At 34.3% G+C, this 23,467-nt stretch overlaps 4 protein-coding genes and 2 pseudogenes across 4 annotated transcripts; all 6 read right to left on the bottom strand.

Moving 5' to 3' along the window:
* Positions 1-1,742: 1,742 nt before the first annotated feature.
* LOC107062135 (flavonoid 3'-monooxygenase-like) lies at positions 1,743-4,051 on the bottom strand. Its single transcript, XM_015312413.1, has 2 exons — positions 3,107-4,051; positions 1,743-2,379 (listed from the first exon to the last, which is right to left on the bottom strand). The coding sequence occupies exons 1-2, from the start codon at positions 4,049-4,051 to the stop codon at positions 1,759-1,761; spliced, it is 1,566 nt and encodes a 521-aa protein (XP_015167899.1). The 3' UTR covers positions 1,743-1,758.
* A 3,659-nt stretch (positions 4,052-7,710) lies between these two features.
* On the bottom strand, positions 7,711-9,793 carry LOC102594137 (flavonoid 3'-monooxygenase-like). Its single transcript, XM_006355463.2, has 2 exons — positions 8,849-9,793; positions 7,711-8,428 (listed from the first exon to the last, which is right to left on the bottom strand). Exons 1-2 carry the CDS (start codon positions 9,791-9,793, stop codon positions 7,808-7,810), a joined length of 1,566 nt encoding a protein of 521 aa, XP_006355525.1. The 3' UTR covers positions 7,711-7,807.
* A 1,052-nt stretch (positions 9,794-10,845) lies between these two features.
* Positions 10,846-13,284, bottom strand: LOC102593824 (geraniol 8-hydroxylase-like). The gene is made up of 2 exons (XM_006355462.2): positions 12,058-13,284; positions 10,846-11,637 (listed from the first exon to the last, which is right to left on the bottom strand). The coding sequence occupies exons 1-2, from the start codon at positions 13,033-13,035 to the stop codon at positions 11,017-11,019; spliced, it is 1,599 nt and encodes a 532-aa protein (XP_006355524.1). The 5' UTR covers positions 13,036-13,284; the 3' UTR covers positions 10,846-11,016.
* Positions 13,285-13,393: 109 nt separating this feature from the next.
* On the bottom strand, positions 13,394-15,357 carry LOC102593500 (flavonoid 3'-monooxygenase-like; annotated as a pseudogene).
* A 2,095-nt stretch (positions 15,358-17,452) lies between these two features.
* Positions 17,453-19,551, bottom strand: LOC102587188 (geraniol 8-hydroxylase-like). The gene is made up of 2 exons (XM_006355445.2): positions 18,357-19,551; positions 17,453-18,206 (listed from the first exon to the last, which is right to left on the bottom strand). Exons 1-2 carry the CDS (start codon positions 19,332-19,334, stop codon positions 17,586-17,588), a joined length of 1,599 nt encoding a protein of 532 aa, XP_006355507.1. The 5' UTR covers positions 19,335-19,551; the 3' UTR covers positions 17,453-17,585.
* A 1,019-nt stretch (positions 19,552-20,570) lies between these two features.
* Positions 20,571-22,983, bottom strand: LOC102587516 (flavonoid 3'-monooxygenase-like; annotated as a pseudogene).
* Positions 22,984-23,467: the final 484 nt, after the last annotated feature.

The raw sequence follows: 23,467 nt of genomic DNA, 5'->3' as shown, positions 1-23,467 counted from the left end.
GATGTTGCGGGGTCTGTCCCAACATCCATCTCAGTATGTTAGAGGCTTCATAGACAGACAATCAGTTAGTATTGAGTCTCTTATCTATGTATATATGTAAATATTCTATTTTGAGACTAGAGTTGCCTTTTTGGCTTGATTTCATCAGTTAAGTTATTTATGTCTTTGCATGGCATTGAGTTATTCTGTTGAGTTAAGTTTCCGCTGAGTTAAGAAAGCCAGGCCAAGGGTTCGCTTGGGGCCAGCAATGGTCTCCGAGTGCCGGTCCCGCCCAGGGTGTAGGCTCGGGGCGTGACAAAAGAGAATGGAGATTACCTATCAAGGGCAAAGCTTTAGGCCCTGGTGGCAATCCCTTGTTTGAGTTACTGATGAAACACCAAAGAAACCATAGTACAGCTAAAAAAACAAGAAAACAAGAGGAAAACACACCCTTTAAACATTGAGTTGTTGAAGGGGTTTGAGAATAAAATTCCAAATTTAGAAGAAGATTCATCATGAACCTCTCGATTTTTCTGAGACATTTTGGAGTTGAATGTCTAAAAGTTACGAACGATACATAAGCGATGAAATCATTGTTGGAGACAATACTTCTTTTATGAATATGAAATCAGCAATTGCAGCTGAATTATAAATTGATGAATTGGGAAAAAATAGACATCAGGTAGATACATCATAGAACTGTCTCCAAATACATTAAAACTAAAAAGAATTTAGATACATAACAAAATAACTAGAATCACAATGAAAGTTGGTAGCTTTTTTTTTTAGATAAATAACAATAGGTGTATGTATCAGGTACTAAATATAGTGAAGGTTCTCATAGCTATGTATCAAATACTAACTATAAACATGATTTATATTGATTTAGGTTTGAAATAATTGAGGTTATGTATCAACAATAACATTTAGACATATATATTGAACACAAACAAAGTTGTAATGTATCTGATAGTTGAAACATAAACATGATACTTAAGTAAACACACAATATCAACCAGATACATTAGAAATTTGAACCTTGGTAGAGAAAGCCGAGTGGTAACACCATCGACTTCCCCCCTTTTATTTTGAAGATTTTATAGCTAGTGCTTTCACACTTGAACTAACATCCTTCCGTAATTTTTGTTCCACAATTTCTTCATCATTAAAGGATCGTTGCGGTGTTTGAATCTATTTTCAGCAAAATCATCATTATTCGAATCAAACTCACGACTCACAAGGAACAAAATCTTTCGTTTGAGGAACTAATTGAGTAAGACCAATACTAAATGATGGTAGTGAGTCCACAGGTATCGTCAAATTGAGTTGAAGAACAATAAATTGAAACTATTTTGATTCAAAATTCTGATATATTAAAAGCAAAAAAGATTATGAAGAAATTCTTCTACCTAGAACTTGAAATTGATGATAAGTTCAAGAATAACACGGTTGTAATTCAAAAATGCTGACTTGGAGGAAATTGTTGATACATTGTTAAGTTATAGGCGTGATTTTGGGGGAGTTAAGCGTGGTGTGGGGAGAGTTAGAGAGATGTAACCGCAGGTTAATAAAGAGAGACGGAAAAAGGAAATTTTTGTAATTAATTTAAATGGTAGGGAATTTAATAGATTATGTTATCCTCAGGAATTTCATCTCTGATGGACACAAACTGTATAGAAACCTTTGAATCAATTTAAAATGGATCCCATTTTCATAATTCATCATACAAAAGACATAATCATCATACAGAATGCGACTCTCTACAGACACATTTTTATCTTACTCATAGAGTGCTGGATTGGACAATCTTGGAGTCGGTATAGCCACCAGAGGCATTTTCTTCTTCAAAATAATACCGAACTTCTCTGTAACTTCTAATGTCTCTCCTTCAGGCAATTTCCAGTCGAAAGAATGAACCAGTGAAGCAAGTGAATACATGAACATCCTCTCTGCCATGTCTATCCCCACACAGATTCTTCTGCCAGAACCAAATGGGAAATAGTTGAAATCATTTCCACTATAATCCCATTTATTGTCCAAAAATCTCTCTGGACGGAACTCAGTTGGATTTTTCCAGATAGAAGGATCTCTGTGTATAGCCCATACATTTATGAAAACACAAGATCCTTTAGGAACAGTGTACCCTCCCACAGTGCATGTTTCACTAGGACAATGTGGCACCAATAGTGGAGCAGTTGGATGTATGCGCAAGACTTCTTTCATAACTGCATAAAGATATGGTAATTCCTTAATATGAGACTCTTCCACAATATTATCTTTTCCCACAACTGTCTCTAGTTCTTGTTGTAATTTCCTCAGGACGTCTGGTTTGTTCATAATTTCAGCCATGGCAAACTCAATCGCATTGGACGTTGAGCTAGCTCCACCAGTAACCATATCCTGTCCATAGTATTTGTGAAGTTATTATCATGTACAGCAGTTTTTTAATTGTATAACAACTGTATATTGGAGTTCAGTTCAAGGTTCACAGTTTTAATTCACAGTTATGTCTTCACATATTATCTGATGCTAAAATTGTGGACTCTTTCCTTAAGGCAGTCCAATAACATGGTAGCAACTAACAGTTCAGAACATGAATATACGAATCTAATATCTATTACACAATTGCCACAGTAATTCTTCAATACATTTACAATCCTAATTTTAACTTGTATTAGCATTTGATCCTCTTATTATGACTAGCATCACTATAAGCCAATTTTTCATCCGTTAACTACCTAACATGTAAGGATATGGACTATTTAAAGTAAAATGCAAACTTTTGTAACCAGTACCACATGTAATGAAAATGAAGAATTTTTCTAGCCAAAGAACGCAACCAACAACTCAGGACATGAATTAATGAATCTGATTCTTCTGAAATTTATTTCCCATACTGACACAATGATTTTGATCCTTATAATATAAAAAAGAAAAGATCTGCCATCATGATCAGTATAACTGTGTAAGCTTATAATTAATCCATATAGGTAAGGTATGAATGGTTGATGACAAATGCAATCTTTGCTACTCAATAATAATGCAGTGATAACTAGGGAGAGGTAGAATTATTTTTGGTTCATTTAGGAAAAACGAATTTCGCAGATTGCACAACTGATAAACATACCATAAGTAAGGCTTTGATTTCAGTCATGGTCAGAGGCATTTTGGGATCTGCTTCATCTTTCAACTTCAGCAAAACTTGCAGAAAGTCTTTGCTTTCTTGGCCAACACCATTTCTGTCCAATTTTTGTCTTTGATCAATCATGGTTTCAAATATCTTATCAAATCTCTTTAGAACCACCTTCATCTTCTTTACAACACCCTGGAAATCAAACCAAGCCATGCCTGGGTAAAAATCGGAAAGATTGGGAATACTGATCAACTCAGCTATCTCGGTCACAACATGCCTAAACTCAGCTCCAACACTAGCTCTTTCCTCACCCTTCATTGTGCCACCCCATAACATGCTTGTAATCACATTAAGCACAGTCAAGAACATCTGTTCACCAACATTCACCGGTAAACCCTTCTGACTATACAAGTATTTGATCGATTGTCTAAGCTCCCTTTTCCTTAGTGCATAAACAGAATCTAATGTAGAACAACTAAGCATATCGCGAACACAAACCTTCCTCAACATTCGCCATTTCGGTCCATAAGGAGTCCAAAGTAAGTCATTGACACCGTATGAAAATTCTCTTCCAGCAGCAGGGACATCTCTGTTAGCAAAAATGGTATCTTTATCCTTAAGAACCTCGCGAGCTAAGGCTGGTGAAGTAATAATAATCCCAACTTTTTTACCAAGCCAGAGTCTACAAATGGGGCCATAAGTTTGGGACAGAGATGCAAAATAGGTGTGAAGTTGAGGATCAAGAGAATGGAGATTACCTACCAAGGGCAAAGGTTTAGGCCCTGGTGGCAGTCCCTTGTTTGAGTTACTGATGAAAAACCAAAGTAAAGCTAAAAACCCAAGAAAACAGGAGAAAATCACAGCCTTTTGCTCAACATTGAGTTGTTGAAGGAGCCATGGGAAAGAATCAAAAAGAGGTTTGAAGAATTCGAGAGACATCTGAAGCTTTTGCACAGCTAAAAGATTATTTTTTTTTGCTGAAAGAATGAGATGAATATATATAGACCAAAACGAAGCAGAGTCACCTCCTGAATCTCGTGATGTTAATTGAAACGGAAAAAGTACTTTGTTTTGTATTATATGAAACGTGGAAAGCAAAATTTGTTTGGCATTTTGTTCATCATTCAATTTTCAGCAAAAAATCGTTTCTTTCTTTGGCTTTATCGCCAGCAAAATTTGAAGTCAATCATGGCTTCAAATATCCAATCAGATACCGTTCATCTTCTTTGCTGAAGAAGAAAAACTCAATATTTAACACCACATATATAAAACATAATTTTTCCTTATTTGTGTAGTACAATATTGATAAGAATCGGGTTACTTAAAATAAGAACAAGATGTAGAGGTGAAATTATAAAGATTAAAGATAAAAATTGAAAGATATGTGTAATTTTAGAAAAAAATTCCAAATTTGATAAGAACTCTAATTGATCTTAATATTCAAAATTCACGAATTAAAACTAATTATTATCCTAATAGAGTCAATTCAAGAACTTAGATCCCTCATAACGCGTAACATATTCAAAATTCAAACTAATTCAAGCAAATCGTCCAAAATCTTTTTAACTCTGCTTCAAAATTTGGTAATTTGGAAGAAGATACATCATGAACATTCAGACATTTTGGAGTGTGGTGTTTGAAGTGAATTACGAACAATACAAAAGCGATGAAATCATTGTTGGAAACAATATTTCTTTTATGAATCTGAAATCAACAATTGCAGCTGAATTATAAATTGATGAGTTGGAAAAAAATAGACATTATATAGATACATCGTAGAATTGTCTCCAGATACATTAAAACGTAAAGAATTCAGATACATAACAAAATAACTAGAATCACAATGAAAGTTGGTAGCCTTTTTCAGATAAATAGCAATAGGTGTCTGAATCGGGTATTAAAATATAATGAAGGTTGTAATAGTTATGTACCAGATACATAACCATAAACATGATTTATACTGATTTAGGTTTAAAATAATTTGAATTATATAACAACACTATCATTTGTACCATATACATTGTACATAAACAAAGTTTTAATGTATCTGATATAGGGGTGTGCATCGGTTGGTTCAGTTCGATTTTATGAATTATCAGTTCGGTTTATCTATTTTTGATTTTTAAATATTATTTTTTGTGGTGTTGGTTTCCCACCCGGTGTCCGGAGCCCACATTGGAGCTCCGACTAAATCCAGATCGCGCACTGCAGGGCCCATTAGGGGGTGGCGCTCCCAACAGGATATTCTCCATACCCAGGGCTCGAACTTGAAACCTCTGGTTAAGGGTGAAGCACTCCCACCAATGCACCACAACCCATGTTGGTGATTTTAAAATATGTTAAACCAATAACAAATCAATAATATATTCTTTAATGGTTTTTGGTCATTAACGGTTCGGTTTTCAATTTACCTAATAAGAAAATGCTCATAAAATAAATATATGATTTCTCACTTCTCTAACAATTTGGCACGATACAGTGAGACAAGCAAATCATATGTAAATGCTTTGATATAGTGAAACAAGAAATATAATGAAAAATTGCATCAATAAGAGTAGATACAGTACAAAGACTACAATTACATGCTACAACCAAAACATAATATGAAATTTCTTATGTGAAGTAGAAGTATTGTGACGTGTGAAGTGTGTAGACCGTAGTGTAGAGTATTGATATAGTGTCTAGTTATGTTAAGTTATTAATAGTTGATATTTATAAAGAGTGTAGTAGTAAATTACTATCGTCTTAATGGGTTTACGGTTTATCCAATACTAAAAATCGATACCAAACGGATGACTCAATAATTTTTTTTTAAAAACCATTAAAACCCTGTTAACCTAATAACCCAATAACATTTTTTGGGTTTAATTTATTGGTCGATTCGGTTTTTGCACATCCCTAATCTGATAGTTGAAACATAAACATGATACATAGGTAAATACACAATATCGACCATATACATTAGAAACTTGAACCTTGGGTAGAGAAAGCCAAGTAGTAACACCATTGACTCCCCCCCCCCCTTTACTTCTGAAGCTTTCGAACTTATATCCTTCCGAAATTTTTCCTCCTGCAATTTCTTCATCATTAAAGAATCATTGCTGTGTTTGGATCTATTTTCAGCAAAATCATCATTATTCGAATCAAATTCTCGAGGAACAAGATCTTCCATTTGAGGAACTAATTGAGTAAGACCAATACTAAACGATGGTAGTGAATCTATATGTATCGGTAAATTGAGTTGAAAATCAATAAATAGAAACTATTTTGATTTAATATTCTGATATATTAAAAACAAAAAAAAATGATGAAGAAATTCTTTTACCTTTTTTAGAATTTGAAATTAAAGATAAGTTCAATAATAACACGGTTGTAATTCAAAAATGTTGAGTTGGAAAAAATCAATGATACATTGTTAAGTTATAGGCGTGATTTTGGGAGGATTTAAGCACGGTGTGGGGAGAGTTAGAGAGATGTATCCGCAGGTCAATAGAGGGAGACGAAAAAAGGAATTTTTTTAATTAATTTAAATGGTAGGGAATTTAGTAGATTATGTTATCCTCATTTCCCAACAGAAGGGAACAACCAATATCACATCGAAAGTAAGTGACATAACATACCATAAGGGCCATTTTAGCCAAGAAAAACTCAATGCTCGAAAGTCTTCAGAAATGTACTATTTTTGCAAGATCTGACACACACAAAGCGGCATTTCTAAAAAGTCTAGAAGATAAGAACAGGCAAATGCAATCTCCTCTCCTCAGCAATAATGCAGTAGTAACTAAAAAATAGATTTGAACTTCGAACAGGGGACAGGAAAGGTTATTTGCTTACATAGAACATGTTACAAGTTAGAAGGGACCAACCAACATCACATCCAAAGAAAGTGACTTTCACTCTCTCCGTCTCAATTTATGACACAAAGTTCAGGAAAAAAGAAAAGACTTTGAAACTTGTGGTATAAAACCAAATTTTAGACATCTGTGTGACTATTAATCATTTCATTTAGCTGGAACAGAGTCAGTAGTAAAAAAATTCACATATATGATATACCACAACAAAAGCTAGAATTTTGGCATATTCTTTATCAATATTCAACTTCAGCAAAACTAGCAAAAATTCCTTTCTTTGTTGGACAATCATGGTTGATGGTCTAAATCATCTTCTTTGCTGACCAAGAAAATCTCAATGCTTTAACACTATATAAATAAAGTAAAACCTTCTGAAGAAATAAAAGATCTAAGATTAGATAATTGACTCTAGGAAGTCTGCAGAACCACAAGATCAATATGAACATACCTGATTCAACTACAAAGCAGAAAAAGTAAATGAACTGTTTTTTTTCCAATATGGGGACTGTTTCCCTTTGTGTTTTTTTCTTTTATTCGGAGAGACAAAAATTAAAGTATCTCATTGGATATTGAGGTTTTGAGAAGTCCAAATATTTTATTTAGAAAGAAATAATTTCGAGAATTGATGTGTTTAGTTAAGGTTTAAAGAAAGAAAAAAACATGAACCTCATCTCTAGCCATGAGGAAACCTGAATTCTTCCTTGAGAGAACTTTCACCAAGAGACAAGAGAGAAAATAATGGTTCCTTTTACTGCATAGAAAGTTTAAATTAATTTCCATAATTCATCATACAAAAGACAGAATAATCATACAGAACACGACTCTCAACAGATACATTTTTATATTACTCATACAGTGTTGGATTGGACAATCTTGGAGTAGGTATAGCCACCAGAGGAATTTTCTTCCTCAAAGTAATACCAAACATCTCTGTAACGTCTGATGTCACTCCTTCGGGCAATTTCCAATCAAAAGAATGAATGAGTGAAGCCAGTGAATACAGGAACATCCTCTCTGCCATGCCTATCCCCGCACAAATTCTTCTGCCAGAACCAAATGGGAAATAGTTCAAATCTTTTCCACTATAATCCCATTTATTGTCCAAAAATCTCTCTGGACGGAACTCTGTTGGATTTTTCCATATAGAAGCATCTCTCTGAATAGCCCATACATTTATGAAAATACAAGATCCTTTAGGAACAGTGTAACCTCCCACAGTGCATGTTTCACTAGGACAATGTGGTATCAATAGTGGAGCAGCTGGATGTAGGCGCAACACTTCTTTCATCACTGCATAGAGATATGGTAATTGCTGAATATGAGACTCTTCCACAATATTATCTTTTCCCACAGCTGTATCTACTTCTTGTTGTAATTTCCTCAGGACATCGGGTTTGTGCATAATTTCAGCCATGGCAAACTCAATTGTGTTGACGGAAGTGTCAGTTCCACCGAGAACCATTTCCTGTCCATAGTACTTGTGAAGTTATTATCATGTACAACAATTTTTTAATTGTAAAACTGTATATTAGAGTTCAGTTCAAGGTTCATCGTCTTAATTCACAGTTAAGTCTTCACATATAATCTGATGCTAAATTTGCCGACTCTTTCTTTAATGCAGTCCAATAACATGGTAGCAACTAACAGTTCAGGACATGAATCTAATATTTATTACTCACCCACCACAAAAATTCGTCAATACATTTACAATCCTAATATGAACTTATATAGCATTTGATCCTTTTAATATAAAAAAAGAAAAGAAAACATCTGCCATTATGATCAGTGTAAGCCAGTATGAATGGTGGAAGACAAATGCAATATTGGCTACTCAATAATAATGCAGTTATGACTATTTAGTAGAATGCACAATTGATAAACATACCATAAGTAAGGCTTTGATTTCAGTCATGGTCAGAGGCATTTCGGGATCTGCTTCATCTTTCAACTTCAGCAAAACTTGCAAAAAGTCCTTGCTTTCTTGGCCAACACCATTTCTGTCCAATTTTTGTCTTTGATCAATCATGCTCTCAAATATCTTATCAAATCTCTTTGCCAACAACTTCATCTTCTTTATAACACCCTGGAAATCAAACCAAGCCAAGCCCGGGTAAAAATCGGAAAGGTTGGGAATACTGACCAACTTAGCTATCTCAGTCACAACAAGCCTAAACTCAGCTCCAAGACTAGCTCTTTCCTCACCCTTCACTGTGCCACCCCATAACATGCTTGTAATCACATTAAGTATAGTCAAGAACATCTGCTCACCAACATTCACTGGTAAACCCTTCTTACTATAGAAGTAATTAATCGATTGTCTAAGCTCCCTTCTCCTTAGTGCATAAACCGAATCTAAAGTAGAAGAATTAAGCATATCGCGAACACAAACCTTCCTCAACATGCGCCATTTCGGTCCATAAGGAGTCCAAAGTACATTATTGCCACCATATGAAAATTCGCTTCCAGCAGCAGGGACATCTCTGTTTGCAAAAATGGTATCTTTATCCTTAAGAACCTCGCGAGCTAAAGCAGGGGAAGTAATAATAATCCCAAGTTTTTTACCAAGCCAGATTCTACAAATGGGGCCATAAGTTTGGGACAGAGATGCAAAATAGGTGTGTAGTTCAGGATCAAGAGAATGGAGATTACCTATCAAGGGAAAAGCTTTAGGCCCTGGTGGCAATCTCTTGTTTGAGTTACTGATGAAAAACCAAAGTAAAGCTAAAAAAGCAAGAAAACAGGAGAAAAACACACCCTTTTGCTCAACATTGAGTTGTTGAAGGGGCCATGGGAAAGAATCAAAAAGGGGTTTGAAGAATTTGAGAGACATCTGAAGAAGATTTTTTTTTTTTAATTTTGCTGAAAGAATGAAATGAATATAAATAGACATTCCCAGTATTCTCCTGAATCTCGTGATGTTAATTGAAACGGAGAAAGTACTTTGTTTGGTAGTATAAGAAATGTGAAAAGGAGCAAAGTTTGTTTGGCATTTTGTTTATCATTCAATTTTCAGCAAAAAAATGCTTTCTTTCTTTGGATTCATCGCTAGCAAAATTGAACTCTTTGACCAAAAGAGTTGCTTATTTTATATGGTCATTCAACTAATATTTATTTTCATAAAAAGTCATTTAACTTTTTTTTTATATCTCAAAGTCACTTAACTATAAATATTTTACCTATAAAGTCACTCAATTATTTAGAAAGTAGCCCAACAAAATTAAATGACCTTTTCATTAAATTATTTTGAAATATTTTTTTGTTTCAAATAAATTTTTAAATAAATAATAAGATACACATTTTAATTATTTTATTGAAACATAACTTTTGTTTTAAACTAATTTCTTTTTTTAAAAAAAAAAATACTCATTTTAATTAATTGATTAGATTTTGTTTTTAAACTTTTTTTTTTTCGGAGGGGGGGGGGACAATTTACCTATTTGTGAAGTAAACAAGTTGTCAATGAACATTTTGATGGTGGATGGATCATAGAAGAAATGTGACTCTGTGTTTAATCTGACTTCATGAAGGTAAATATTGGACATTTGATATTCACACTGTTAAGTGAAATTTGAGAATTAAATCCAACTATAACATGCTTGTAATCACATTAAGTACGGTTAAGAACATCTGCTCACCAACATTCATAGGTGATCTTGCCTGGTTAAAAAAGTAATTGATCCATTAAAGTGTTATGTAGCCATTTTTAGAGAATATTTGTAACCCTCTTATTGTTACAGTGGAGCAATTTGAATCATAGCGATCCTATGGTTCTTACCTTCGATTTGAAGGATTTTTCCAACTTAAGTAAACAACTGACTATGACTTAAACAAATTTGAAATAAAACTGGAAATAATTTTTATCGTACAAACAGGAAGCTCATCTCTGATGTGCTAATTCAGGTACACTTGAATTACAGGTTTAATACCCTTGATGTGTACTAAACTGTATCGAAACCTTTGAATCAATCTCAAATGGATCCCATTTCTATAGTTCACCATACGAAAGAGAGAATCATCATACAGAGCACGACTCTCTACAGACACATTTTAATCTTACTCATACAGTTTTGGATTAGACAATCTTGGAGTAGGTATAGCCACCAGAGGTATTTTCTTCTTCAGAACAATCCCAAACTTCTCTGTAAGGTCTAATGTCTTTCCTTCAGACAATTTCCAGTCGAAAGAATGAATGAGTGAAGCTAGTGAATACATGAACATCCTCTCTGCCATGACTATCCCCGCGCAGATTCTCCTGCCAGAACCAAATGGGAAATAGTTGAAATCATTTCCACTATAATCCCATTTACTGTCCAAAAATCTCTCTGGATGGAACTCAGTTGGATTTTTCCAGATAGAAGGATCTCTCTGTATAGCCCATACATTTATGAAAACACGAGATCCTTTAGGGACAGTGTATCCTCCAACAGTGCATGTTTCACTAGGACAATGTGGCACCAAGAGTGGAAGAGTTGGATGTATGCGCAAGGCTTCTTTCATAACTGCATAAAGATATGGTAATTGCTGAATATGATACTCTTCCACAATATTATCTTTTCCCACAACTGTCTCTAGCTCTTGTTGTAATTTCCTCAGGACGTATGGTTTGTTCATAATTTCAGCCATGGCAAACTCAACCGCATTGGAGGTTGTGTCAGTTCCACCAACCACCATATCCTGTCCACAGTATTTGTGAAGTTATTATCAAATACTGTATATTGGATTTCAGTTTAAGGTTCACTGCCTTAATTCACAGTTAAGTCTTCCTTAATGCAATCCAATAAAAAGGTAGCAACTAACAGTTCAGAACATGAATTTATATAAATCTGATTCATCTAATAATTTTTACTCATCTGATGTAATAATTCTTCAGTACATTTACTATCTTATTTTTCACTTTTATTCGTATTGATCCTCTTATTATGACTAACATCACTAAAAACCATTTTTTTATATCCGTAATATGTAAGGAATTAGACTATTTGAAGTAAAATCCAAACTTTGAAACCAGTAGCATATCAAATGAATGTGAATTTGCATAGAAGAAGAATGTAACAACAGCTCAGCTCACAACAAAACTTGATGAATAAAACATACCATAAGTAAGGCTTTGAGTTCAATCATGGTCAGAGGCATTTTGGCATCTGATTCATCTTTCAACTTTAGCAAAACTTGCAAAAAGTCCTTGCTTTCTTGGCCAACACCAGTTCCCATCTCAGCATTTCTATCTATTTTCTGTCTTTGATCAATCATGCTCTCAAATATCTTATCAAATCTCTTTTCCAACACATTCATCTTCTTTGTTACACCCTGCAAATCGAACCTGGCCAAACCCGGATAAAAATCGGAAATATTTGGAGTACCTAACAGCTCAGTCATATCAGCTACAACATGCCTAAACTCTGCTCCAAGTCTAGATCTTTCCTCACCCTTCACTGTGCCACCCCATAACATGCTTGTAATCACATTAAGCACAGTCAAGAACATCTGTTCACCAATATTCACTGGCGATCCCGCCTGATTATAAAAGTAATTGATCGATTGTCTAAGCTCCCTTTTCCTTGGTGCATAAACAGAATCTAAAGTTGAACCACTAAGCATTTCACGAACACAAACTTTCCTCAACATACGCCATTTCGGTCCATAAGGAGTCCAAACTATGTCTTTTCCACCATATGAAGATTCTTTACAAGCAGCAGGCACATCTCTGTTAGCAAAAATGGTATCTTGATTCTTAAGCACCTCGCAAGCTAAGGCAGGTGAAGTAATAATAATCCCAACTTTTTTACCTAGCCAAAGTCTACAAATGGGGCCATAAGTTTGGGAAAGGGATGCAAAATAGGTGTGAAGTTGAGGATCAAGAGAATGGAGATTACCTATCAAGGGCAAAGCTTTAGGCCCTGGTGGCAATGGGGGTTGTCCCTTTTTTGACTTGTTGATGAAAAAACAAAGAAACCATAATAAAGCTAAAATACCAAGAACATAGGAGAAAAATACACCATTTTTCTCAATATTTTGTTCTTGCCAGGGCCATGGGAAAGAATCAAACAAAGGTGTAAAGAATTTGAGTGACATTATTTCAGACTAAGAGAAAAATGGGAGAGATGGCAGAAACAATGTGGTGGGAAGCCATTTTCCACTTCGACATTTATATTTAATGAAGTCAATGGCCCCTTGTTGTGTAACACAAATGAATCTTCAGCTTTTGATACCTTATCTGTCCTGTTCACAAGACAAATAAGGAAATAGTATTAAATTAGGTATATTTGAGCACAAATATGCTCTTTTAAATCCTTTTCAGAATGTCATAGCTTTTACAAATAATTTCACACAACTTGCTCCAGGTTTTGCTTAGTAATACTACTTTCCCTTGTGGTTTAAGTATTATATCTCCATATATAGTTCATCAAACAAAAGATAGAAGCATAATCTCTACAACAAAGTAATACATGTACTATTATTTCAAATTCGATTCAGAATACAATATTTAAGTAGTCATGGAAACTAGCCATTTCACATGGAACATTGAGTTGCTCATAATACCATTGTCAGGATAGAGAAACATCTTTCATGGATCACATTTCCATAGTTCATCACACAAAAGATAAAATCACCATGCAGAACACGACTCTTTACAGACATATTTCTATCTTACTCGTAGAGTGTTGGATTGGATAATCTTGGAGTAGGTATAGCCACCAGAGGCATTTTCTTCTTCAGAACAAGCACAAACTTCTCTGTAAAGTCTAATGTCTCTCCTTCAGGCAATTTCCATTCGAAAGAATGAATAAGTGAAGCCAGTGAATACATGAGCATCCTCTCTGCCAAGGCTAACCCACACAGATTCTTCTGCCAGAACCAAACGGGAAGTAGGTCAAATCATTTCCACTAAAGTCCCATTCTTTTTCCATAAATCTTTCCGGATGGAACTCAGTTGGATTTTCCCATATAGAAGGATCTCTCTGTATAGCCCATACGTTTACGAAAACACTAGATCCTTTAGGAACAGTGTATCCTCCAACAGTGCTTGTCTCACTAGGACAATGAGGGACCAAGAGTGGGAGAGCTGGATGTAGACGAAAGACTTCTTTCATAACTGCATAGAAATATGGTAACTGTTGAATATGAGACTCTTCCACTATGTTATCTTTTCCCACAATTGTATCCACTTCTTGTTGTAATTTCCTCAAGACATCTGGTTTGTTCAAAATTTCAGTCATGGCAAACTCAACTGTGTTGGCGCTAGTTTCAGTTCCACCAACAACCATATCCTGTCCGTAGTATTTGTGAAGTTATTATCATGCACAACGATTTTTTATTTATGAAAATATAATGTAAGTACCAGATTTGAATGCACAACTGATAAAACATACCGTAAGTAAGGCTTTGATTTCAATCATGGTCAGAGGCATTTTGGGATCTGCTTCATCTTTCAACTTCAGCAAAACTTGCAAAAAGTCCTTGCTTTCTTGGCCAACACCATTTCTATTCATTTGTTGTCTTTGATCAATCATGCTCTCAAATATGTTATCATATCTCTTTGCCAACACTTTCATCTTCTTTTTAACACCCTGCAAATCAAACCAGGCCAAGCCCGGGTAAAAATTGGAAAGATTTGGAGTAACTAACAGCTCATTCATCTTAGTCACAACATCCCTAACCTCTGCCCCAAGACTAGCTCTTTCCTCACCCTTCACTGTGCCACCCCATAACATACTTGTAATCACATTAAGTGCAGTCAAGAACATCTGTTCACCAATATTCACAGGTGATCCTGCCTGATTATAAAAGTAATTGATCGATTGTCTAAGCTCCCTTCTCCTTAGTGCATAAAGAGAATCTAAAGTAGAAGCACTAAGCATTTCTTGAACACAAACCTTCCTCAACATACGCCACTTAGGTCCATAAGGAGTCCAAACTATGTCAGTTCCACCATATGTAACTTCTCTACCAGCAACACTCACATCTCTGTTAGCAAAAATGGTATCTTGATCCTTAAGAATCTCGCGAGCTAAGGCAGGGGAAGTAATAATAATCCCAAGTTTTTTACCAAGCCAGAGTCTACAAATGGGGCCATAAGTTTGGGAAAGAGATGCAAAATAGGTGTGAAGTTGAGGATCAAGAGAGAGGAGATTACCTATCAAAGGCAAAGGTTTAGGCCCTGGTGGCAGTCCCTTGTTTGAGTTACTGATGAAAAACCAAAGAAACCATAGTAAAACTAAGTATGCCACATACTGTTACCTCATTTCATACAGATAACTCTTGTGTTGCTGGCTCTCCACAATGTTTCTGCAATACTTTAAGATACTCCAGTGGAACCCCCAAATAAAAAATGTTGAGACAAACTCCACTAGTGCTTACACAACCAACTAATACACTGACATGTTTGTTTGTCATAGTATAATTATACATGAATGGTTTGAATTCAATTTTAAAAATAAAAGTTAATTATTTAAATTTATATTAGATAAATAAGGAACTTTATAAATGATATTAAATTAAATATTTAAGATATATATTGTCTTTTGAAAATATATTAATAATAAACATATGTTCTTAACTAATATTATGAAAAAGTAATTGATTTATATTTTTCAAATTAGTATATTTCAATTGAATTAATCATAAAAAAGAAACTAAAAGTACAAGATTTCTATGAACATCGTGAAATGCATGTTTGATAAAAATAAAGTATCATAAATTATTAAAATATTAGACAAAAAGATAATCTATCAATACTACTAAAACAAATGAAACTAAAATTATAACATAAGTTGTAAATTCAAACAAAATATTTAACACAATACTCTTATATCAAATTTCAACATAACAAACATAAATATATTTTAAAAAGAAAGAAAAACGTAAGTCTATAACTTTACTTAACAATGAATTCTACTTTAATTTAAAAATTCAAATACTAACCAAATTATGCTAATGAAAAAATAACATGCCATAAAAAGATAGATAATACGAAAAATACATGGAATCATATGAAGTAAAGGTTGAGAATGAGAAGGAAATGAAATATAAATAATATAAAATAATCTTTTTTTAAAAATAGAATAATAAAAATAAAAAATAAATTAAAATAAAAAGATGAAATTAAAAAGTAATCAGCTTGTAATTCACAGCCGCTCCCTGAAAATTGAAGAGTCTAATTCTCCCTATCAATTACACTCAATTACCAAGTAACTACATGGACAATCAAACACGCCAGACAATGTAATTACACTCAATTACATCAAATTTAAATCAAGCACGTCAGATAATATAATTACACTCAATTACATCAAATCTAATTATCGGGATGGCTTTCCAAACATGCCTGTAAGATTCTAATTTGTTGTTTCAATATGGGGACTGTTCCTTTCTTTTCTTTTCTTTGGAGAAACAAAAATTAAAGTTTCTCATAGTCACATAGGATATTGGAGTATGTTTGGCCAAATTATGAGCAGTTAAAAGTTATTATTTTTTCAAGTTAATTTAGAGAATTGAGGTTGCTGGTTAAGGTTCACTGAAAAAATAGAGTAGCTGTTTTGAGTAATAACAAAAATTGGTTTTCAGAAATCAAAAATAATTACTATTTTCTTTTTTAACCTTGATCAATCATAAATTATTGCTTTAATATTAGGGAGAAAAAAATCAATACTTTAACACCATATATATATATAAAAAGGAAGTAAAATTTGCTGAAGAATATAAATATGTTGGATAAGACAAAAAGTGACTCTTGAAAGTCTGCAAAACCACAATATGAACATACCTCCCCAATCCTGCTGCTTCAAACTTCAAAGCAAAACCAATGAAACAATTATTGGGGTGTGTTTGGTAGGATTTTCTAATTTTCTCATTTTGGTTGGGTTAAATGTTTTTCAAATCAATTCATTTTCCTCAAATTTAAGGAAAATGATTTCCCTTCAAAACTTAAGGAAAACATTTTCCAAAACTCTCTTTCAATTTCATATTACAATTACTTTTTTGTTGAAAAAATCAATTTATTTTGTCCCTACCCTCAAATCAGCCCCCCAACCACCCCCCCTCCCCCCAAAAAATAATAATAATTTTAAAGCTTGTTTTTAAATTCAATTTTTTTACCCACCCTCACCCCTACCCCTACCCCGTCCCAAAAAAATATTAAAAATTATTTTAAAAAGATATTTCTAATTTCAAATTTTTATTTTTTACCCCCACCCACTACCCTCGCCCCTCGCTATCAATTTTTTATTGTTTATAAAAAATATTTTCAACAAAATTTAAGTTTATTTTTAAAAAATATTTTCAATTTCAAAAATTATTTTCTACTCTAGTAAAAATAAAATATATTTCTTAAAAATATTTTTCATTCATAAATCAAACACTATAAATCATTTTCCTTCATACCAAACACACCCTTGGTTCCAATTTGTCTTTTCAATTAGGGATTTTTTTAAGCTAATACAAAAGTATATAATTTAACTAATCTGTCAAACACCCTTTTTATATTTATTCATGATGTGTACAAACTATACAGAAAACTTCCAATCAATTTCAAATAGATCCTATTTTCATGGAGCACTTTTCCATAGTTCATCATACAAAAAGATATAATCATCATGCAGAACACGTCTCTCTACAGACATATCTTACTCATACAGTGTCGGATTGGATAATCTTGGAGTAGGTATAGCCACCAGAGGCATTTTCTTCTTCAGAACAATTCCAAACTTCTCTGTAAGGTCTAATGTCTCTCCTTCGGGGAATTTCCAGTCGAAAGAATGAATGAGTGAAGCCAGTGAATACATGAACATCCTCTCTGCCATGGCTATCCCCGCACAGATTCTTCTGCCAGAACCAAACGGGAAGTAGTTGAGATCATTTCCACTATAGTCCCATTTATTTTCGAAAAATCTTTCTGGATGAAACTCAGTTGGATTTTCCCATATAGAAGGATCTCTCTGTATTGCCCATACATTTATGAAAACACGAGATCCTTTAGGAACAGTGTATCCTCCAACAGTGCTTGTCTCACTAGGACAATGAGGAACCAAGAGTGGAAGCGCTGGATGTAGACGCAAGACTTCTTTCATAACTGCATAGAAATATGGCAAGTGTTGAATATGAGACTCTTCCACTATGTTATCTTTACCCACAACTGTATCTATTTCTTGTTGCAATTTTCTCAGGACGTCTGGCTTGTTCATAATTTCAGCCATGGCAAACTCAACCGTGTTGGAGGTTGTGTCAGTTCCACCGACAACCATATCCTGTTCACAGTATTTTTAAAGTTATTATCATGTACAACAAAATTCATACTACTTGTAGAGCTGGATACTGGAGTTCAGTTCAAGGTTCATAGTTAAGTGTTAACATACTGGATTTTTCCTGTAGTAGCATGCACAATTGAGAAAACATACCATGAGTAAGGCTTTGAGTTCAGGCATGGTCAAAGGCATTTTGGCAGCTTCATCATCTTTCAGTTTCAGCAAAACTTGCAAAAAATCCTTATTTTCTTGGCCAACACCAGTTTCCATCCCACCATTTCTATCAATCTCCTGTCTTTTATCAATCATGCTCTCAAATATCTTATCAAATCTCTTTGCCAATACTTTCATCTTCTTTGTAACACCCTGCAAATCAAACCTGGCCAAGCCCGGATAAAAATCAGAAAGATTTGGAGTACCTAACAGTTCAGTCATCTTAGTAACAACATGCCTAAACTCTGCCCCAAGACTAGCTCTTTCCTCGCCCTTCACTGTGCCACCCCATAACATGCTTGTAATCACATTAAGCACAGTCAAGAACATCTGTTCACCTATATTCACAGGCAATCCCGCCTGACTATAGAAGTAATTGATCGTTTGTCTAAGCTCCCGTCGCCTCAATGCATAAACAGAATCTAAAGTAGAACCACTAAGCATTTCGCGAACACATACTTTCCTCAACATGCGCCATTTCGGTCCATAAGGAGTCCAAACTATATCAGTGCCACCATATGTAGCTTCTCTACCAGCAGCAGGCACATCTCTATTAGCAAAAATGGTATCTTGATCCTTAAGAACCTCGCGAGCTAAGGCAGGCGAAGTAATAATGATCCCAAGTTTTTTACCAAGCCAGAGTCTACAAATGGGGCCATAAGTTTGGGAAAGAGATGCAAAATAGGTGTGAAGTTCAGGATCAAGAGAATGGAGATTACCTATCAAAGGCAAAGCTTTAGGCCCTGGTGGCAATGGGGGCTGTCCCTTTTTTGACTTGTTAATGAAAAACCAAAGAAACCATAGTAAAGCTACAATACCAAGAACATAGGAGTAAAATACACCTTTTTGTCCAATATTTGATTCTTGCCAGGAACATGAGAAAGAATCAAACAGAGGTTTGAAGAATTTGAGAGACATTATTTGAGCCTAAGAGGGAAATGGAAATTGGCAGAACCAATATGGTGGGAAGCTCAATGTTTTAACACCACTTAAAACAAAATGGTATTTTGATAAAGGAATGAGAAATCTTGGATCAAGACAAAAAGTATTCGGCAGATATATGATTCGTTCAAAATTGATATGATACATTAGTTCCTTATACAGCAATAAATTAATATAATTTGGCGTAAACAAATATAATTGTACCTTGGGATTCAAATAACTGAAGAAGTCAATGACCTTTGTTGGGTAGTGCAAATGAATCTTCAGATGTTGATACCTTCCAGCTAGAATTGGTGCTTCTTCCTGTCCACAAGACAGATAAAGAAATCGTATTAAATTAGGTATATATTGTCTTCATGCCAGCAGAAATATGCTCTTTAAGATCCTTTTTGTTTACTTTCTTTTAGGAAAATTTCACACACCTTGCTCAAGGTTTTCCTTTGTAATACTAATTTCACTTGTGTTTTTAGTATTATGCTTATCTTCTTTATTCCGATTTCTCTATAATAATAATAATAATTCTTGTAACCTATTATACCATATAATAAGATAGAAAATTACACTTTGACTACTATTTTGTTTGATTAATTTTATGAACATCTTTCTAAAACAAAGTGGGGAATTTAGTGGGTGTAAATCATTTATCTCACTTCCCTTTGTTTTCTCTTGGGGAATAGCGAGGAAGTCCTGAAGGCATGCCTCGTTTCCGGATTCCATTTAAACTCTCCCATGCCATGTTATCCATCTTATACTTCCACATATATCTTCATGCCATTGTCATTTCACCACTTCAATGTAGTTTCATTTACATCTAGGGGATATTTTAATCACATCATTTGTAGTTAACACCAAAAACTTGCAGATACTTAGAAACATATGTGTCCATGAGTGTTGTATATAAAGGTTAAATTTTGGTTTAACATGTGTGCCCAAGCCTTTCTGGAACGACTGCTAGAAGTGAGTGGCTTACCGTCTACCTCAGAAATGATCGCCTCCGGATGCCATCTGGAACACACAAACGACCATTGTGAACGAGGAAACTAAACTGTCAGCATAAGAATAGCTTGATTAGGTATTTTAACTTCGGTTGAGAAGATTCTGGAATGAATCTAGTCAAATACAGGTGATTCAGCCACACTGATTGCAGGTTTCATAATCTTGATGTGTACCAACTGTATGTATAGAAAGCATTGAATTAATTAGAAATGGATCCAAATTACAGGGAGCACATCTCCATATATAGTACAAAAGATAGAAGTATAATCACTACAAACACATTTCAATAGTTGTATAAGAACACACTAGCAAAAGGTAGGAAACAGGAGATTGCAAACCTCAATGAGAATAATTACAACCATATGTGCTCATCAAAACCATACGCTTATGGATAAATTACACACAAATTACAATATACAGATTTATCGATAAGCATATAATAATTACTGCAGTACTGGTATATGTTATTGTCCATTTGGTTCACAACAACAACATACCCAATGAGAGTAATACATGTATTATTATTTCAAATTCATAAGTAGTCATAAAAAAAATCAGCCATATCACATGGAACAGTGGACATTGAGTTGTTCATAAGACCATTGACAGGATAGAGCAACATCTTTTATTTTACTCATAGAGTGTTGGATTGGATAATCTTGGAATAGGTATAGCCACCAGAGGCATTTTCTTCTTCAGAACAATCCCAAACTTCTCTGTGAGGTCTAATGTCTCTCCTTCGGGCAATTTCCAGTCGAAAGAATGAATGAGTGAAGCCAGTGAATACATGAACATCCTCTCTGCCATGCCAATCCCCGCACATATTCTTCTGCCAGAACCAAATGGGAAATAGTTGAAATCATTTCCACTATAATCCCATTTATTGTCCAAAAATCTCTCTGGATGGAACTCAGTTGGATTTTTCCAGATAGAAGGATCTCGCTGTATAGCCCATACATTTATGAAAACACGAGATCCTTCAGGAACAGTGTATCCTCCAACAGTGCATGTTTCACTAGGACAATGAGGGACCAAGAGTGGAAGAGCTGGATGTAAACGCAAGGCTTCTTTCATAACTGCATAGAAATATGGTAACTGTTGAATATGAGACTCTTCCACTATGTTATCTTTTCCCACGACTGTATCTACTTCTTGTTGTAATTTCCTCAAGACATCTGGTTTGTTCATAATTTCAGCCAAGGCAAACTCAACTACGTTGGCAGTAGTGTCAGTTCCACCAACAACCATATCCTGTTCATGGTATTCTTAAAGTTATTATCATGTACAACAATTTTTTATTTGTAGAACTGTATATAGGTGTTCAGCTCAAGGTTCTCAATTTAGTCTTCACATATTTTTTTGATATAATTAAAGCTTTATATATTATTTGATGCTAAATGACTCTTTCCTTAGTGCAGTCCAATAAATAGTTAGCAACCAACAATTCAGTAATCAAATGGAAACAATCAAAATCGCATCAAGTAACAGATCATACCATGAGTAAGGCTTTGAGTTCAGTCATAGTCAGAGGCATTTTGGAATCTGCTTCATCTTTCAACTTCAGCAAAACTTGCAAAAAGTCCTTGCTTTCTTGACCAACATTAGCTCCCGTCTCAGCATTTCTATCCATTTTCTGTCTTTGATCAATCATGCTCTCAAATATCTTATCAAATCTCTTTGCCAACACTTTCATCTTCTTTATAACACCCTGCAAATCGAACCAGTCCAAGGCTGGGTAAAAATCGGAAACATTTGGAGTACCTAACAGCTCAGTCATTTCATTCACAACATGCCTAAACTCTGCCCCAAGATTAGCTCTTTCCTCACCCTTCACTGTGCCACCCCATAACATGCTTGTAATCACATTAAGCACAGTCAAGAACATCTGTTCACCAACGTTCACAGGCGATCCCGCCTGATTATAAAAGTAATTGATTGTCTGTCTAAGCTCCTTTTTCCTTAGTGCATAAACAGAATCTAAAGTAGAACCACTAAGCATATCACGAACACAAACCTTCCTCAACATACGCCATTTCGGTCCATAAGGAGTCCAAGTTATGTCATTTCCCCCATATGTAGCTTCTCTACCAGCAGCCGGCACATCTCTGTTAGCAAAAATGGTATCTTGATCCTTAAGAACCTCATGAGCTAAAGCAGGAGAAGTAATAATAATCCCAATTTTTTTACCAAGCCAGAGTCTACAAATCGGGCCATAAGTTTTGGGAAAGAGATGCAAAAATAGGTGTGAAGTTCAGGATCAAGAGAATGAAGATTACCTATCAAGGGCAAAGCTTTAGGCCCTGGTGGCAGTCTCTTGTTTGAGTTATTACTGATGAAAATCCACAGGAACCATAGTAAAGCTAAAAACCCAAGAAAATAGGAGAAAAACACCCCCTTTTGCTCAACATTGAGTTCTTGAAGGGGCCATGAGGAAGAATCAAAAAGGGGTTTGAAGAATTTGAGAGACATTGTTAGAGGAAAATGAAAATTGGCAAAAGCAATGTGGTGGAAAGCTTGAAGCTTTTGCAGGACTTTAAAAGAGATATTTTGGAAGAAGACGAAAGAAATTCAGCATCCCCATCATTACATGAAACACCATTAAATTCGGTCGACATACCAACAGTCATATATATTTGTTTTATGAGTATTTTTTTCGGATAATTTTAGAGATTTTCCTAGAAGTTTCACTATATAACATTTCTCTCACGTGTGATTTACAATATTATACCTATAGCTTATCTTTTTAAATTTGATTTTTTTCATAGCCATTTTTCGAACAGGTTTAAAATAAATATAATTAATTGCAATTTGACATTTGTCCGTCTTTATATTAATTTCGTCATATTAATTCATATTTTAAAAAATAACTTATTTAATAAAAACTTTAAAAATAAATTATTAAGAAGAAATGTGTATCTTTATTCGGTAAAAAAGAACACGTGTATATATATGATATATATTTTAGTATTAATTTATTTTTGTTGATTTTTTTTAAAAAAAAATATTTGTTAATTAAGTCATGTTTTTTATATTACGCATTAATATAAAAAAAGTCAAATTTATCAAGTCATAATTGATTTATATTTATTTTAAATAGGTTTAAAGAATGGTTA

Source organism: Solanum tuberosum, unplaced genomic scaffold, assembly GCF_000226075.1.
Source record: "Solanum tuberosum cultivar DM 1-3 516 R44 unplaced genomic scaffold, SolTub_3.0 scf00201, whole genome shotgun sequence".
In the NCBI taxonomy this organism is placed as follows: domain Eukaryota; kingdom Viridiplantae; phylum Streptophyta; class Magnoliopsida; order Solanales; family Solanaceae; genus Solanum; species Solanum tuberosum.
Note: the sequence above shows the minus strand (reverse complement) of the source record. Positions and strands in the feature narration are given on the sequence as shown.